General features: G+C 49.8%; 1 protein-coding gene across 2 annotated transcripts in view; it reads right to left on the minus strand.

The window, feature by feature from the left end:
- The window catches only part of TCIRG1 (T cell immune regulator 1, ATPase H+ transporting V0 subunit a3), a 55968-nt gene extending 43894 nt beyond the window's left edge, over positions 1-12074 (minus strand). The window contains exons 1-5 of one of the 2 annotated variants that reach the window (XM_077250847.1): positions 11956-12074; positions 6093-6217; positions 4805-4883; positions 4491-4720; positions 856-941 (exon numbers count right to left, since the gene is read on the minus strand). In XM_077250847.1, coding sequence (XP_077106962.1) covers positions 856-941; positions 4491-4720; positions 4805-4883; positions 6093-6217; positions 11956-11959 — 524 coding nt within the window. In that variant the 5' untranslated portion in view covers positions 11960-12074. Of the gene's footprint in view, positions 1-855; positions 942-4490; positions 4721-4804; positions 4884-6092; positions 6218-6321; positions 6576-11955 lie in introns of those variants that run through there. The other variant, XM_077250848.1, reaches the window with a different exon arrangement.
- Between the last annotated feature and the right edge of the window lie 5796 nt (positions 12075-17870).

The raw sequence follows: 17870 nt of genomic DNA on the forward strand, positions 1-17870 counted from the left end.
CCTTGGTTTACTACATCCTCATTTGGTATTGACCCCGGAACGTCTTACTTCACTGACTCACGGCCTGTCTGTGGGTTGTTACTAGCGTCACAGATGGCCTGTCAGTCATGTAATTATATTCTTGTTATGTTAATTGGCGGACAATATTGTTATGAATTTTTGACAGCCAGCCTCAGGTGGTGCATTGTGTATGAGGCAGTCAATTTTTATTCATGAAGATTAGGCAGAGGGCCGGGGATGGTACGAGAGAGAGAGACAGAGAAGCCAAGACTCTGGAGATTTTCAGACTCAGAGGAGCTATACATTAAAGGGGTTAAAAAAAAAAAAAGTTTCATTCCTTATGGAGACTTGTGCCTGTGATTGTTCTTTACATATACAGAGCGTGACAATGTCATAGAAACACATGAAGCGGCCATGCTCCGGTCGGCAGACCAGCGGCCAGTCAGTGCATTGCGGGCCGTGATCAGACAACGATCCAGACGTCTGCAGGAGCCCTTACCTTACATGCACTGACATTTCTCACAACTGGAAATGAGAAAACTGCAGAACTAGATACCAGTTATGTAACAGCAATAGACTACTGAACATTTAATAACGTTTCTAAACGAAAAAGCTGTGACCAAAAACCAAGACATGTAACATCTTTCCTCTCCTCCTTCAAGGAGCCATTCATTTTATTTTTCCATCCACACAGCTGTATAAGGGTTTTTCCTTTTACTAAGAGAAGACAACATTTTGTTCACTTCTCTTTGCACTTTTATTGGCGTTAATTGTCTGATCATTTGACCATATACTACAATAGACTGTTATATACGAGCTCCTGTTAGAAAGCAGATTCCGCTCCATGTAACGCACCTAATTCTGAGGTCGCTCCTGGAGGTTACTGTAGGGTCAATCAGGGGGTCCGCATCAGCACTTTCTTTCCAGGACTCAGACTCCGGCTACAGAAAAACCAAGAATAGGATTAACAGCCATTCCATACAGCAGATGTGAGAAAACAACCCCCCCCCCAGGCTGAGTGACATCCAGTACACCTGCGGCATTTATTGCCACATATTATCCAATAGGGGACATTGAAGTCTTAGTACAATGTACATATACACGAGGGCACAGTTCACACATCTCTCTAATGAGCTTTTACCCCTACGCCTGTGATGGTGACAAGAGGCACCCCCTACATCTAGAGGAAGACAGGGTCAATCATAATCACAGCCGTGGATTCTTTACTGTAAGAGCAGTGAGATGATGGGACTCTCTGCCACATGATGTTGTAATGGTCGGACTCACTAAACAAGCACTACGAGCCTTACTTGATTGATATATTAGTAAAGGCAGGGGCGTAACTACCGCGGTCGCAGCGGTCGCCATTGCGACCGGGCCCCGCAGGTCAGGGGCCCCGGGTTGGCAGGTCAGTGCAGGGCCGGACTGGCCATCGGGCACTTCTGGCAAATGCCAGAAGAGCCGGTGCCAGTAGTGGGCCGCTGCAGTGTTCCGCCCCCCGCCAGTGCCGCCGCATTTAACTATACCGGCGTCTATGACACCGGTATAGTTCAATGCAATGATGGAGGAGAGAGCGTCTGCTAACGCCCCCTCTCCCATCATTCCCCGCTCTGCCTGACAGTACACTGCGGGTGCGCGATGACGTCATATCATCACGCACCTGCAGTGTCCTGGGCAGTTTGCAGCCGCCGGGAGCAGCGCGGGCAAAAGGAAAGGTGAGGAGTTTTTTTTTTTTTTTCTTTTTAACTGGACTGTGGGGCCATTATCGGGGGGGGGGGGGGAGATGAGATGTGCGGGCTCTGCTCTATATACCCCTGTGCGGGCTCTGCTCTATATACCCCTGTGCGGGCTCTGCTCTATATACCCCTGTGCGGGCTCTGCTCTATATACCCCTGTGCGGGCTCTGCTCTATATACCCCTGTGCGGGCTCTGCTCTATATACCCCTGTGCGGGCTCTGCTCTATATACCCCTGTGCGGGCTCTGCTCTATATACCCCTGTGCGGGCTCTGCTCTATATACCCCTGTGCGGGCTCTGCTCTATATACCCCTGTGCGGGCTCTGCTCTATATACCCCTGTGCGGGCTCTGCTCTATATACCCCTGTGCGGGCTCTGCTCTATATACCCCTGTGCGGGCTCTGCTCTATATACCCCTGTGCGGGCTCTGCTCTATATACCCCTGTGCGGGCTCTGCTCTATATACTCCTGTGCGGGCTCTGCTCTATATACCCCTGTGCGGGCTCTGCTCTATATACCCCTGTGCGGGCTCTGCTCTATATACCCCTGTGCGGGCTCTGCTCTATATACCCCTGTGCGGGCTCTGCTCTATATACCCCTGTGCGGGCTCTGCTCTATATACCCCTGTGCGGGCTCTGCTCTATATACCCCTGTGCGGGCTCTGCTCTATATACCCCTGTGCGGGCTCTGCTCTATATACCCCTGTGCGGGCTCTGCTCTATATATCCCTGTGCGGGCTCTGCTCTATATATCACTGTGCTCGATATACCACTGTGCGGGCTGTGCTGGATATACCACTGTGCGGGCTGTGCTCGATATACCACTGTGCGGGCTGTGCTGGATATACCACTGTGCGGGCTGTGCTGGATATACCACTGTGCGGGCTGTGCTGGATATACCACTGTGCGGGCTGTGCTGGATATACCACTGTGCGGGCTGTGCTGGATATACCACTGTGCGGGCTGTGCTGGATATACCACTGTGCGGGCTGTGCTGGATATACCACTGTGCGGGCTGTGCTGGATATACCACTGTGCGGGCTGTGCTGGATATACCACTGTGCGGGCTGTGCTGGATATACCACTGTGCGGGCTGTGCTGGATATACCACTGTGCGGGCTGTGCTGGATATACCACTGTGCGGGCTGTGCTGGATATACCACTGTGCGGGCTGTGCTGGATATACCACTGTGCGGGCTGTGCTGGATATACCACTGTGCGGGCTGTGCTGGATATACCACTGTGCGGGCTGTGCTGGATATACCACTGTGCGGGCTGTGCTGGATATACCACTGTGCGGGCTGTGCTGGATATACCACTGTGCGGGCTGTGCTGGATATACCACTGTGCGGGCTGTGCTGGATATACCACTGTGCGGGCTGTGCTGGATATACCACTGTGCGGGCTGTGCTGGATATACCACTGTGCGGGCTGTGCTGGATATACCACTGTGCGGGCTGTGCTGGATATACCACTGTGCGGGCTGTGCTGGATATACCACTGTGCGGGCTGTGCTGGATATACCACTGTGCGGGCTGTGCTGGATATACCACTGTGCGGGCTGTGCTGGATATACCACTGTGCGGGCTGTGCTGGATATACCACTGTGCGGGCTGTGCTGGATATACCACTGTGCGGGCTGTGCTGGATATACCACTGTGCGGGCTGTGCTGGATATACCACTGTGAGGGCTCTGCTGGATATACCACTGTGCGGGCTGTGCTGTATATACCACTGTGCTGGATATATCACTGTGCGGGCTGTGCTGGCACCCAACACCATGTTGCAGTGCAGGAGATTCCTGCGACAGTCCAAGGCGTATCTAGGAGAAGGTGGGGGGGGCGGGGCCCATTTGGAAGTTCGCACCGGGGCCCATAACTTTGTAGTTACGCCACTGAGTAAAGGCTACGGGTACTAGACTCTGTGATGGGACACTGATCCAGGGAACTAGTCTGACTGCTGTATGTGGACTTTTCCCCTAATATGGAGCCATTTGTATCTGCCATCCTCTGGATCAGTATGTTATAGGTTGAACTCTATGGACTAATGTCTACATTGAACCTTAAAATTCATGAAACTATGTAAGACAAAAAGAATAGACCATATGTACTAACGAGTTATGCAAAAAGAAAAAATAAATAACAGCGTGTCCTTAAGTCAGGGGTGCACAACCTGCGGCCTTAGGTGCCCTGAAACACTGACTGGCAGCGTCTCACAAACTACAATGGAGAAAGCTGAATCCATGGCCTCTTCCTTTCTGGGCTTACGGATGGGAGAGAAGAGGACCTCTATCCTCCCGATTATTTATAGATGAGCGCCAACATATCTGGATTGTGAAGTGCTACGGAATAGGCGCAAGGGTAAAATAACAGGAATTGGCACGTACTAGCTATTTCGGATGTAATGCTTCTGACATTGCATTGCAGCCCGTAGGGTTTGTACGCTTCCGCTTTACATAAAGGAAAACGTGTATAAAATACATAGTATTGGAGAGCTCCATCCCGAAAAGGTGGATGTTGACTAGGCACAGTAATCTAATGTCGGCCGAACCAGCCAACTGATGGTCGGGAGATTCCAGTTCCCTGCGAGCCAAGCCACCGTGTCAGGCAGCAGCTTTGGATTAGAGGACACCGGAGTGATCCTGTGTATGAAAGAGAGCGCCAAGATGGAGGTCGGTCCAATGCTCAGCTGAATACACAGTGATCACAGAAGCTGGGCAGGGAGTGGCGGACACCTAGACGCTTGTGCTACTCACCAGGGGGCCAGTGAAGCGCTGACTTTCCCGCAGTATGTTGGCGTACTCCCGCAGCTCCCGCAGACGTTCTCGCAGGGTTTGTCTATTGCTGGAGACCTCTTTTAGCTCGTTAGCCAGCTGCTCCGATTCCTCTTGTATCCTCAGGGCATCTTTAGGTGAAGGGGCGGGTGGCGATTCGGAGGAGTCCGGCACCTTCATGCCAGCCTTGCGCAGTTCCTGTTCCAGGTACCCTGAGAGGAGGAGCACAACTGTGAGCCGTCGTGTCGGAAACATACGGTATATGGAACCACGGGACAGCGGCAGCAGCAGCTCACCAAACGTTGTCTCCATATCATCACAACGCCGGATCTCCGACACATAGCGACGCTGGAAGGCGTTAACGTTCTGATTGAGCTGAAGGCAGAAAGGCAACAGAATTATGGCACCGAACCGCAATACTTCAGGAATCGGCAGTCACCTGGTAGAATACTCTCTGCCACCTAGGTCACGTGTACACGGTTTAGAGACAGACAGACCAGGGGGGCGCAGAGACCGCCCGGGAGGGGGCGCAGAGACCGCCCGGGAGGGGGCGCAGAGACCGCCCGGGAGGGGGCGCAGAGACCGCCCGGGAGGGGAGGGGGCGCAGAGACCGCCCGGGAGGGGAGGGGGCGCAGAGACCGCCCGGGGAGGGGGGCGCAGAGACCGGGAGGGGAGGGGGCGCAGAGACCGGGAGGGGAGGGGGCGCAGAGACCGGGAGGGGAGGGGGCGCAGAGACCGGGAGGGGAGGGGGCGCAGAGACCGCTCGGGAGGGGGCGCAGAGACCGCTCGGGAGGGGGCGCAGAGACCGCTCGGGAGGGGGCGCAGAGACCGCTCGGGAGGGGGCGCAGAGACCGCCCGGGAGGGGGGGGGGTTTGGGAGCAGAGACCGGCCGGGAGGAGGCGCAGAGACCGCTCGGGAGGGGGCGCAGAGACCGCCCGGGAGGGGGCGCAGAGACCGCCCGGGAGGGGGCGCAGAGACCGCCCGGGAGGGGGCGCAGAGACCGCCCGGGAGGGGGCGCAGAGACCGCTCGGGGAGGGGGCGCAGAGACCGCTCGGGGAGGGGGCGCAGAGACCGGGAGGGGAGGGGGCGCAGAGACCGCTCGGGAGGGGGCGCAGAGACCGCTCGGGAGGGGGCGCAGAGACCGCCCGGGAGGGGGGGGTTTGGGAGCAGAGACCGGCCGGGAGGAGGCGCAGAGACCGCTCGGGAGGGGGCGCAGAGACCGCACGGGAGGGGGCGCAGAGACCGCCCGGGAGGGGGCGCAGAGACCGCCCGGGAGGGGGGGGTTTGGGAGCAGAGACCGGCCGGGAGGAGGCGCAGAGACCGCTCGGGAGGGGGCGCAGAGACCGCACGGGAGGGGGCGCAGAGACCGCCCGGGAGGGGGCGCAGAGACCGCCCGGGAGGGGGCGCAGAGACCGCCCGGGAGGGGGCGCAGAGACCGCCCGGGAGGGGGCGCAGAGACCGCCCGGGAGGGGGGGGGGTTTGGGAGCAGAGACCGCCCGGGAGGGGGCGCAGAGACCGGCCGGGAGGGGGGGAGCAGAGACCGGCCGGAGGCAGAGCACCGGAGAGCCCCCACTATATACTTACGTCCCGGAACTCCACCAGCCCCAGCTCGCCCAGCTCACTGACACTCTGGTATTCGCAGCCGGACTGCAGGAACAGCTGGGCCAGGCACATCTCCTCCCCGCGGAACATGGAGCCCATCTCGGCGCCTGTAAGAGCCATGAATGGATGAAGGCATTAGATGGCGGCTTATGGGCCGAGCGCACACTGATGTGGACAGCTGTTGCCGCCTATAGTTATATGGGTCAGGCACCTGTGGGAGAAGCACCGACACCAGGAGAACGGGACGAGATTAGTATCACGGATCGTTTCCTACAGCTGAGGGGTTTGCATTAAACAGCACAACTTCCTCCACTCAGTGTTCCTGCCCCGTGGGAGGAGAAGAGGCGGGGAAAGGGCGCCATAAGTTCATTGCACGGAGCAGGTGGGCAGAGCTACAGCCAGGCCGGGACGGAATGAGGAAGTTTTGTGGTTTGGAAAGGTCTGAAGTCACGAGTTGTGTTCAGGACTGGAGGAGGGGCAGCCATTGATTCATATAAGCGCTTCTATTGTGGAACTACAAGTCCCAGCATGCCACAACAGCAAGGAAATGGGGTTTACAGAATCCATATGAGGGGCCTCAGACTATAAATAAAATGTGCCACAGGCATGGAGCTGGAAACTGTGCAAGCCATAGCATCATAACCAGGGGGCGTTGCTAGGGTTCTAAACGGGCAGGCTGGCACTTTTCAGCCTGGGGGGGCATTCACAAGGCCGTGGCCCTAATTTTGCCTGTTTATCTCTGGCCATTGCACTAAAGCAGCAGAGGTAGCAGGGTTTACAAACAGGCTGGTATATAGATGTGGGAGCAGAACCAATCTTACTACAGAGATATGGGAGCAGAACAGAGCTTACTATAGCGGTATGGGAGCAGAACCGAGCTTACTACAGAGTTAAAGGAGCAGAACCAAGCTTAATACAGAGATATGGGAGCAGAAACGAGCTTACTATAGCGGTACGGGACCAGAACCAAGCTTACTATTGCAATGTGGGAGCAAAACCAAGCTTACTACAGAGATACGGGAGCAGAATAGTGCTTACTACAGAGATAAGGGAGCAGATCCAAGCTTACTACAGAGATATGGGAGCAGAACCAAGCTTACTACACCGGTATGGTAGCAGAACCGAGCTTACTACAGTGGTATGAGAGCAGAACCGAGCTTACTACAGAGATATGGGAGCAGAACCGACATTACTACAGGGATATAGGAGCAGAACCGAGCTTACTACAGCGATATAGGAGCAGAACCAAGCTTACAACAGAGATATGGGAGCAGAACCGAGTTTACTACAGAGATATGGGAGCAGAACCGAGTTTACTACAGAGATATGGGAGCAAAACCGAGCTTACTACAAAGATATGGGAGCAGAACCGAGCTTACTACAGAGCTATGGGAGCCGAACCAAGCTTACTACAGAGATATGGGAGCAGAACCGAGTTAACTAGAGTGAAATGGGCACAGAACCGAGCTTACTAGAGAGATATGGGAGCAGAACGGCACTTGCTACAGAGATATGGGAGCAGAACCGAGCTAACTACAGAGATATGGCAGCAGAACCGAGCTTACTACAGAGATATGTGAGCAGAACCGAGCTTACTACAGAGATATGGGAGCACAACCAACCTTACTACAGAGAAATTGGTGCAGGACCGAGCTTACTACAGAGATATAACAGCAGAAAAGAGCTTACTACAGAGATATTGGAGCAGAACCAACCTTACAACAGAGAAATGGGAGCAGAACCGAGCTTACTACAGAGATAATGGGGCAGAACCGAGCTTACTACAGAGATATAAGAGCAGAAAAGAGCTTACTGCAGAGATATTGGAGCAGAACCGAGCTTACTACAGAGATATGGGCGCAGAACCGAGCTTACTACAGAGATATGTGAGCAGAACCGACCTTACTCCAGAAATATGGGAGCAGAACGGAGCTTACTACAGCAGTATGGGAGCAGAACCGAGCTTACTACAGAAATAAGGGAGCAGAACAGAGCTTACTCCAGAGATATGGGAGCAGAACCTACCTTACTACAGAGATATGGAAGCTGAACCGAGTTTACTACAGAGATAAGTTAGCAGAACCGAACTTACTACAGAGATAAGGGAGCAGAACCAAGCTTACTACAGAAATATATGAGCAGAACCAAGCTTACTACAGAGACATATGAGCAGAACCGAGCTTACAACAGACATATGGGAGCAGAACAGAGTTTACTACAGAGAAATGGGAGCAGAACCGTGCTTACTAGAGATATCGGAGGTGAACCGAGCTTGTTACAGAGATATGGGAGCAGAACCACCTTACTACAGAGAAATGGGAGCAGGACCGAGCTTACTACAGAGATAATGGAGCAGAACCGAGCTTACTACAGAGATATAAGAGCAGAAAAGAGCTTACTACAGAGATATTGGAGCAGAACCGACCTTACTACAAAGAAATGGGAGCAGAACAGAGCTTACTCCAGAGATATGGTAGCAGAACCCACCTTACTACAGAGATATGGAAGCTGAACCGAGTTTACTACAGAGATAAGTTAGCAGAATCGAGCTTAGTACAGAGATAAGGGAGCAGAACCGAGCTTAGTACAGAGATATGGGAGCAGAACAGAGCTTACTACAGAGATATGGGAGCAGAACTGAGCTTACTACAGAGATATGGAAGTAGAACCGACCTTACTACAGAGATATGGAAACAGAACGGCGCTTACTACAGAGATATGGGAGCAGAACCGCGTGTACTACAGAGATATCGGAGCAGGACCAAGGTTACTGAAGAGAAGAGGAAGGAGAACCGAGCTTACTACAGAGATAAGGGAGCAGAACCAAGCTTACTACAGAGATATATGAGCAGAAAAGAGCTTACTACAGAGATATGGGAGCAGAACCAACTTTACTGCAGAGAAATGGGAGCAGGACCGAGCTTACTACAGAGATATGGGAGCAGAACTGATCTTACTAAAGAGATAATGGAGCAGAACCGAGCTTAGTACAGAGATATGGGAGCAGAGCAGAGCTTACTACAGAAATATGGGAGCAGAACCGACCTTACTACAGAGATAAGGGAGCAGAACGGCGCTTACTACAGAGATATGGGAGCAGAACCGAGTATAGTACAGAGATAAAGGGTGGGCAGGAACTGGGTGCACATCTACCCACACGTCTAACTTACGGGTATGTACCCTATATGTATATGTGAGTACCTCCGACACTCCTCTGTCTGCAATATATGTTAACTATTTGGCTGCACTACTTATATACATGATAAGCTAATACTGTGAACATCATGAATAATGGATATTAGGATGTGTACCCACTTATGCCCTGTTTTTTTGTGCTGATGATATCATGGGGGATCCTCTCTTTGCCGTTTTTCACCTTCTATTTTCAATAAAGTTCTTTATGTGATTTGCATACAATTGGACGTATGACTGCTTTTTTATTGGTTCTTGTTAGAGATAGCGGAGCAGGACCGAGCTTACTAAAGAGAAGAGGAAGCAGAACCAAGCTTACTACAGAGCGATGTGAGCAGAACAGAGCTTGCTACAGAGATATGTGAGCAGAACCGAGCTTACTACAGAGATATGGGAGCACAACCAACCTTATTACAGAGAAATGGGAGCAGAACCGAGCTTACTACAAAGATAATGGAGCAGAACCGAGCTTGCTACAGAGATATAAGAGCAGAAACGAGCTTACTGCAGAGATATTGGAGCAGAACCGAGCTTACTACTGAGATATGGGCGCACAACCGAGCTTCCTACAGAGATAATGGAGCAGAACCGAGCTTACTACAGAGATATAAGAGCAGAAAAGAGTTTACTGCAGAGATGTTGGAGCAGAACCAACCTTAATACAGAGAAGTGGGAGCAGAACTGAGCTTACTACAGAGATAATGGAGCAGAACCAAGCTTACTACAGAGATATAAGAGCAGAAAAGAGCTTACTGCAGAGATATTGGAGCAGAACCGAGCTTACTACAGAGATATAAGCGCAGAACCAAGCTTACTACAGAGATATGGGAGCAGAACTGACCTTATTCAAGAAATATGGGAGCAGAACGGAGCTTACTACAGCAGTATGGGAGCAGAACCGAGCTTACTACAGAAATATGGGAGCAGAACAGAGCTTACTCCAGAAATATGGGAGCAGAACCTACCTTACTACAAAGATATGGAAGCTGAACCGAGCTTACTACAGAGATAAGTTAGCAGAACCAAGCTTACTACAGAGATATATGAGCAGAACCGAGCTTACTACAGAGATATGGGAGCAGAACAGAGCTTACTAGAGAGATATGGGAGCAGAACGGCGCTTGCTACAGAGATAATGGAGCTGAACCAAGCTTACTACAGAGACATGAGAGCAGAACCGACCTTACTACGGAGATATGGGAGCTGAACCGAGCTTACTACAGAGACATGAGAGCAGAACCGACCTTACTACAGAGATATGGGAGCTGAACTGAGCTTATTACAGAGATAAGGGAGCAGAACCGAGCTTACTACAGAGATATGGGAGCAGAACTGAACTTACTACAGAGATAAGGGAGCAGAACCGAGCTTACTACAGAGATATGGGAGCAGAACTGAGCTTACTACAGAGATATGGGAGCAGGACCGAGCTTACTAAAGAAAAGAGGAAGAAGAACCGAGCTTACTACAGAGATAAGGGAGCAGAACCAAGCTTGCTACAGAGATATGTGAGCAGAACAAAGCTTGCTACAGAGATATGGGAGCAGAACCGAGCTTACTACAGAGATAAGGGAGCAGAACCGAGCTTACTGCAATACCAAGATAGGTTATTACACTTGGGGCTATTTAGTTTGGAAAAACGAAGGCTAAGGGGTGATCTTATTTTAATGTATAAATATATGAGGGGACAGTACAAAGACCTTTCTGATGATCTTTTTAATCATAGACCTGAGACAGGGACAAGGGGGCATCCTCTACGTCTGGAGGAAAGAAGATTTAAGCATAATAACAGACGCGGATTCTTTACTGTAAGAGCAGTGAGACTGGAACTCTCTGCCGTATGATGTTATAATGAGTGATTCATTACTTAAATTTAAGAGGGGACTGGATGCCTTTCTTGAAAAGTATAATGTTACAGGGTATATATACTAGATTCCTTGTTAGGGTGTTGATCCAGGGAACTAGTCTGATTGTCGTATGTGGAGTCGGGAAGGAATTTTTTTCCCCAGTGTGGAGCTTACTCTTTGCCACATGGGTTTTTTTTTCCTTCCTCTGGATCAACATGTTAGGGCATGTTAGGTTAGGCTATGGGTTGAACTAGATGGACTTAAAGTCTTCCTTCCACCTTAATAACTATGTTACTATGTTACTACAGAGATAAGGTAGCAGAAACAAACTTACTACCTAAAGATAAGGTAGCAGAACCAAGCTTAATAAGTCTACTACATGGAACCAAGCCTGCTACATAGAAACAGGAGCAAAACCGAGCACACAGCATACATACGGTACCATAATCTAGACTACTACATTGATACAGTACCAGAACCAAGCTTACTGCTTAGATATGGTGCCATAACTGAGCTTATTTACAAACATATATACAATACGGCTACACAGTGCCTACTACTATCACCACAGCGAATACATAATATTATAATATCACCATTACCTCTACATGAAACTACACTCTATGCAAAGACCAATTATACCACCGTACACCTTTTACTATAATGACTGAATTATATTAAGCTGCTACTAAATTAAAAAAATGCTACTAGAAAGAGCAATATTACAACCTTACAGTAGCCGTATATTGGTAGATACCAGTTCCGCAGAACAAGAGATTACAGTACAGTTAGAAATAGTAACTTACACATGACATTCTTTCTGATTCGGGTGGTTCACTTTTCCTGTCTTTTCTATCTGGCACTGATTGACATTAGAACTTCTCCAACCTGGACTCGTCTGCACAGATTGCAACAAAAGTACATTTGACTTCTCACATTCCCAGCGCTGTCTCCATCTATTCCCAACATACAAAAACTCCCCACTCTGTGTGCATCTGCAGTGTGGACCACTGACCCCAATATTTAACTCCTTTCTGCCATCAGACGTCCTATTCCATCCATGTGACCTGGGACTTAATCCCCATGGACGGAATAGTGCGTCCAATGCGATCAGCCGCGCTCCCGGGGGGGAGCGTGGCTGATCGCAGCCGAGTGTCAGCTGATTCTTACAGCTGACACCCGGCACTAAGTACCAGGAGCGGTCCCGGCAGTTTCACCCCTGGAACACTACGATCAAACAAGATCGAACTGTTTCGGTGCTGGCAGAGGCATAGAGAAGCATCGCGCAGGGAGGGGGTTCCCTGCGTGCTTCTGGAAGGGCCGTGGGGTACTCGGTACCAGGTTCGGTACTTAAAGGGATGTGTCATGGCGGCAGTGACCCGTTCTGTGGCTCTGGGCGCCCAAGAAAAAGGGACAGTCTTTAAAGGGGTTTGTGAAATAATAAAAGTTTGACGCAACCTGTGGTACTCAGTAAGGGGTGACCGACGCTGCTTAAAGGGGTCCTCAGGGGTGATGTTATGGCACAGGTGAAGCTGGGTCCCCAGGGCTCCCGGTGTGTTTGACAAGGATGGTGTGGTGCTGGAAAATAAAGAGAGGACACAGGGTTGCAGTCTCTACCTGGTTTACTGATGGTAGACAGCCTCAGTCCAGGGTACCAGCAATAAGTGTCGATGGGGTCCAGGCAGCCTGAAAACGGGTGGGATTCCCTTTGCCAGGTCAGATTGGGAGCCTTCCATTATGCGCTAGATAATAGTCCCTTGCTGCTTGTGGCTTCTGTCAAGGTCCTCTCTTACTCCCTGTCCAGGGACAGTTACTGCATGGTAGGCAACGCGAGCCTTTTCATTGGGGTCTCTATCCACGGTAACTCCGGACTCTGGATGTTGCTGTATCTCAGGGTATAATGTAGGCAAGTCACTTTCAATTTCCTGCTCTCCGTTTAAGCCGTGGGACATGTAGTTCCACACGCCTCGGGTGTTATGGTTTCCAATGGCAAGGAAACATCAGAAGCATAGAATAAACGGACAAGCTCTCGGGTGATGGAAACTAGAGCTGACCGCGATGCTAAACCTACACACCACACTAGAAGTAGCCAGGGGGCATTCCTGCGTTGTCTCTAGATGCCGCGCGCCAGCCGGAGAACTAACTACCCCTGGTAGAAGAAAACACAGTCCTGGCTTGCCTCCAGAGAATGTCCCCACAGGAGATAGCAGCCCCCCACATATAATAACGGTGAGAGCAGATGAAAAGACACACGTAGTATGAAAGCAGATTTAGCACAGAGAGGCCCGCTAACTAAATAGCAGAAAGATACAACAGAGGACTTCGCGGTCAGCTGCAAAACCCTTCAAAACACCATCCTGAAATTACCTTAACTCATGTGACAACTCATGCCACTGGAGTGGTAATTTCAGCCCAACAAGAGCTTCCAGCTGCAGAGATTCACATAAGTGCAAACTGGACAAAACATACAAAAATAGACTTAAGGACTAAAGTGTCCAACTTAGCTGAGCAGAAAACTGGGAGCAGGAACATGCAACAGAATCACTCTGGATACATTGATGGCCAGCATTAGAATGACTGAGGAGCAAGGTTAAATAGGATACTCCCACATCCTGATAGGAACAGGTGAACTGAGAAGGCAAAGCCTGCAGGACACCAGTACCACAAGAGACCACCGGGGGAGCCAACGAACCGAATCACAACAGTACCCCCCCCCTTAAGGAGGGGGCACCGAACCCTCACAAGAACCACCAGGGCGATCTGGATGAGCCCTATGAAAGGCACGGACCAAATCAGAAGCATGAACATCAGAAGCTGTAACCCAAGAATTATCCTCTTGACCGTAGCCCTTCCATTTCACCAGATATTGAAGTCTCCGTCTGGAAACACGGGAGTCCAAGATTTTCTCCACCACGTACTCCAATTCACCCTCAACCAACACAGGAGCAGGAGGCTCAACAGAAGGCACAAGTGGTACCTCATACCTCCGCAATAATGACCGATGGAAGACATTATGGATAGCAAAGGATGCTGGGAGGTCCAAACGAAAAGACACAGGGTTAAGAATTTCCAAAATCTTATAAGGACCGATGAACCGAGGCTTAAACTTAGGAGAAGAGACCCTCATAGGGACAAAACGGGAGGACAACCACACCAAGTCCCCAACACGAAGACGAGGACCAACACGACGATGGCGATTAGCAAAACGTTGAGTCTTCTCCTGGGACAACTCCAAATTGTCCACCACCTGCCCCCAAATACGATGCAACCTATCCACCATGGTATCCACTCCAGGACAATCCGAAGACTCCACCTGACCAGATGAAAAACGAGGATGGAACCCTGAATTGCAAAAGAAAGGGGAGACCAAAGTGGCAGAACTGGCCCGATTATTAAGGGCAAACTCAGCCAACGGCAAAAAGGAGACCCAGTCATCCTGATCAGCAGACACGAAACACCTCAAATAAGTCTCCAAGGTCTGATTAGTACGTTCCGTCTGGCCATTTGTCTGGGGATGAAATGCAGACGAAAAAGACAAATCAATGCCCATCCTGGCACAAAACGCCCGCCAAAATCTGGACACAAACTGGGATCCCCTGTCGGAAACGATATTCTCCGGAATACCATGCAGCCGAACCACATTCTGAAAAAACAGGGGCACCAACTCAGATGAGGAAGGCAGCTTGGGCAAGGGCACCAAATGAACCATCTTAGAAAAGCGGTCACACACCACCCAAATGACGGACATCTTCTGAGAAACAGGGAGATCAGAAATAAAATCCATAGAGATGTGTGTCCAAGGCCTCTTAGGAACAGGCAAGGGCAACAACAACCCACTAGCCCGAGAACAACAAGGCTTGGCCCGAGCACAAACATCGCAAGACTGCACCAAAGTACGCACGTCCCGAGACAGGGAAGGCCACCAGAAGGACCTAGCCACCAAATCTCTGGTACCAAAAATTCCCGGATGACCTGCCAACGCAGAAGAATGAACCTCCGAGATGACTATTGGTCCACTCATCCGGCACAAACAATCTACCAGGCGGACAACGATCAGGCCGATCCGCCTGAAACTCTTGTAAAGCACGTCGCAGGTCTGGGAAGACAGCAGACAATATCACCCCATCCTTAAGTATACCCGTAGGTTTAGAATCACCAGGGGAATCAGGTTCAAAACTCCTAGAAAGGGCATCCGCCTTCACATTCTTAGTACCTGGCAGATACGAAACCACAAAATTAAACCGGGAGAAAAACAACGACCAGCGCGCCTGTCTAGGATTCAGACGTCTGGCCGACTCAAGATGAATCAAATTTTTGTGATCAGTCAAGACCACCACCTGATGTTTAGCACCCTCAAGCCAATGACGCCACTCCTCGAATGCCCACTTCATCGCCAAAAGCTCCCGATTACCGACGTCATAATTTCGCTCGGCGGGCGAAAATTTTCGAGAAAAGAACGCACAAGGTCTCATCACTGAACAATCTGAACTTTTCTGCGACAAAACCGCCCCCGCTCCGATCTCGGAAGCATCAACTTCCACCTGAAAAGGAAGAGAAACATCAGGCTGGCACAACACCGGAGCAGAAGAAAAACGGTGCTTAAGCTCCCGAAAGGCCTCCACAGCAGCAGGAGACCAATCTGCAACATCAGCACCCCTTTTTAGTCAAATCAGTCAAAGGCCTGACAACGCTAGAAAAACCAGTTATGAATCGACGATAAAAGTTAGCAAAGCCCAAAAATTTCTGAAGGCCCTTAAGAGAAGTCGGTTGCGTCCAGTCACAAATAGCCCGAATCTTCACAGGATCCATCTCAATAGAAGAGGGGGAAAAAATGTACCCCAAAAAAGAAATCTTCTGAACCCCAAAAACACACTTTGAACCTTTAACAAACAGAGAATTGGTCCGCAAAACCTGAAAAACCCTCCTAACTTGTTGAACATGAGATTCCCAGTCATCCGAAAAAATCAAGATATCGTCCAAATACACAATCATAAATTTATCCAGATATTCACGGAAAATATTGTGCATAAAAGACTGAAAGACCGAAGGGGCATTTGACAGACCAAAAGGCATCACCAAATACTCAAAATGGCCCTCGGGCGTATTAAATGCGGTTTTCCACTCATCCCCCTGCTTAATTCGCACCAAATTATACGCACCGCGAAGATCAATCTTAGAGAACCACTTCGCCCCCTCAATGCGAGCAAATAAATCTGTCAGCAATGGCAAAGGATACTGATACTTGACTGTGATCTTATTCAAGAGTCTATAATCAATACAAGGTCTCAAAGAACCATCGCTTTTAGCTACGAAAAAGAATCCCGCTCCAAGAGGAGACGAAGAAGGACGAATATGTCCCTTTTCCAAGGACTCCCTAATATACTCTCGCATGGCAGCATGTTCAGGTACAGACAGATTGAATAGACGACCCTTAGGAAATTTACTGCCAGGGATCAAATCTATGGCGCAATCGCAATCTCTGTGAGTAGGAAGAGAATTAAGAGTAGATTCCTCAAAAACCTCACGATAATCAGACAAAAACTCAGGAATTTCAGAGGGAATAGATGAAGCAATGGAGACCAAAGATGTGTCCCCATGATTTCCCTGACATCCCCAGCTTAGTACAGACATTGTTTTCCAGTCAAGGACTGGGTTATGAGTCTGCAACCATGGCAATCCCAGCACCAACACATCATGTAGATTATACAGTACAAGGAAGCGAATCACCTCTTGATGGTCTGGAGTCATACGCATAGTCACTTGTGTCCAGTATTGTGGTTTATTACTAGCCAATGGTGTAGAATCAATACCCTTTAAAGGTATAGGAACTTCCAGAGGCTCTAGATCAAACCCACAATGCCTGGCAAAGGACCAATCCATAAGACTCAAAGCGGCGCCAGAATCCACATACGCATCCGCAACAATAGAAGATAACGAACAAATTAGAGTTACAGACAAAATAAACTTGGACTGCAAAGTGCCAATAGCAGAGGATTTATCAACTTTCTTTGTTCGTTTAGAGCATGCTGATATAACATGAGTAGAATTTCCACAATAGAAGCACAAATGATTTTTGCGCCTATAAATCTGTCGTTCGCTTCTGGACAGAAAGCTATCACATTGCATACTCTGTGGTGCCTCTTCAGAAGACACCGCCAACTGGTGCACAGGTTTGCGTTCCCGTAAACGCCGATCAATCTGAATTGCCATTGTCATGGACTCATTCAGACCAGTAGGCGCAGGAAACCCCACCATGACGTCTTTTACAGCATCAGAGAGACCTTCTCTGAAAATTGCCGCCAGAGCGCACTCATTCCACTGAGTAAGCACAGACCATTTTCGAAATTTTTGGCAATATATTTCGGCTTCATCTTGCCCCTGAGAGAGGGCTATTAGGGCTTTCTCAGCCTGAATCTCCAAATTTGGTTCCTCATAAAGCAACCCCAAAGCCAGAAAAAACGCATCCACATTGAGCAACGCAGGATCCCCTGGTGCCAATGAAAATGCCCAATTTTGGGGGTCACCCCGCAGTAAAGAAATAACAATTTTTACTTGCTGGGCAGGATCTCCAGCAGAATGAGATCTCAGCGAAAGAAACAATTTACAATTGTATTTAAAATTTAGAAAACAAGATCGATCTCCAGAAAAAAACTCCGGTATAGGAATTTTAGGTTCAGACCGAGGAGCATGTAACAAAAAATCTTGCATATTCTGAACTTTA

Source organism: Ranitomeya variabilis, chromosome 4, assembly GCF_051348905.1.
Source record: "Ranitomeya variabilis isolate aRanVar5 chromosome 4, aRanVar5.hap1, whole genome shotgun sequence".
Taxonomy (NCBI): Eukaryota; Metazoa; Chordata; class Amphibia; order Anura; family Dendrobatidae; genus Ranitomeya; species Ranitomeya variabilis.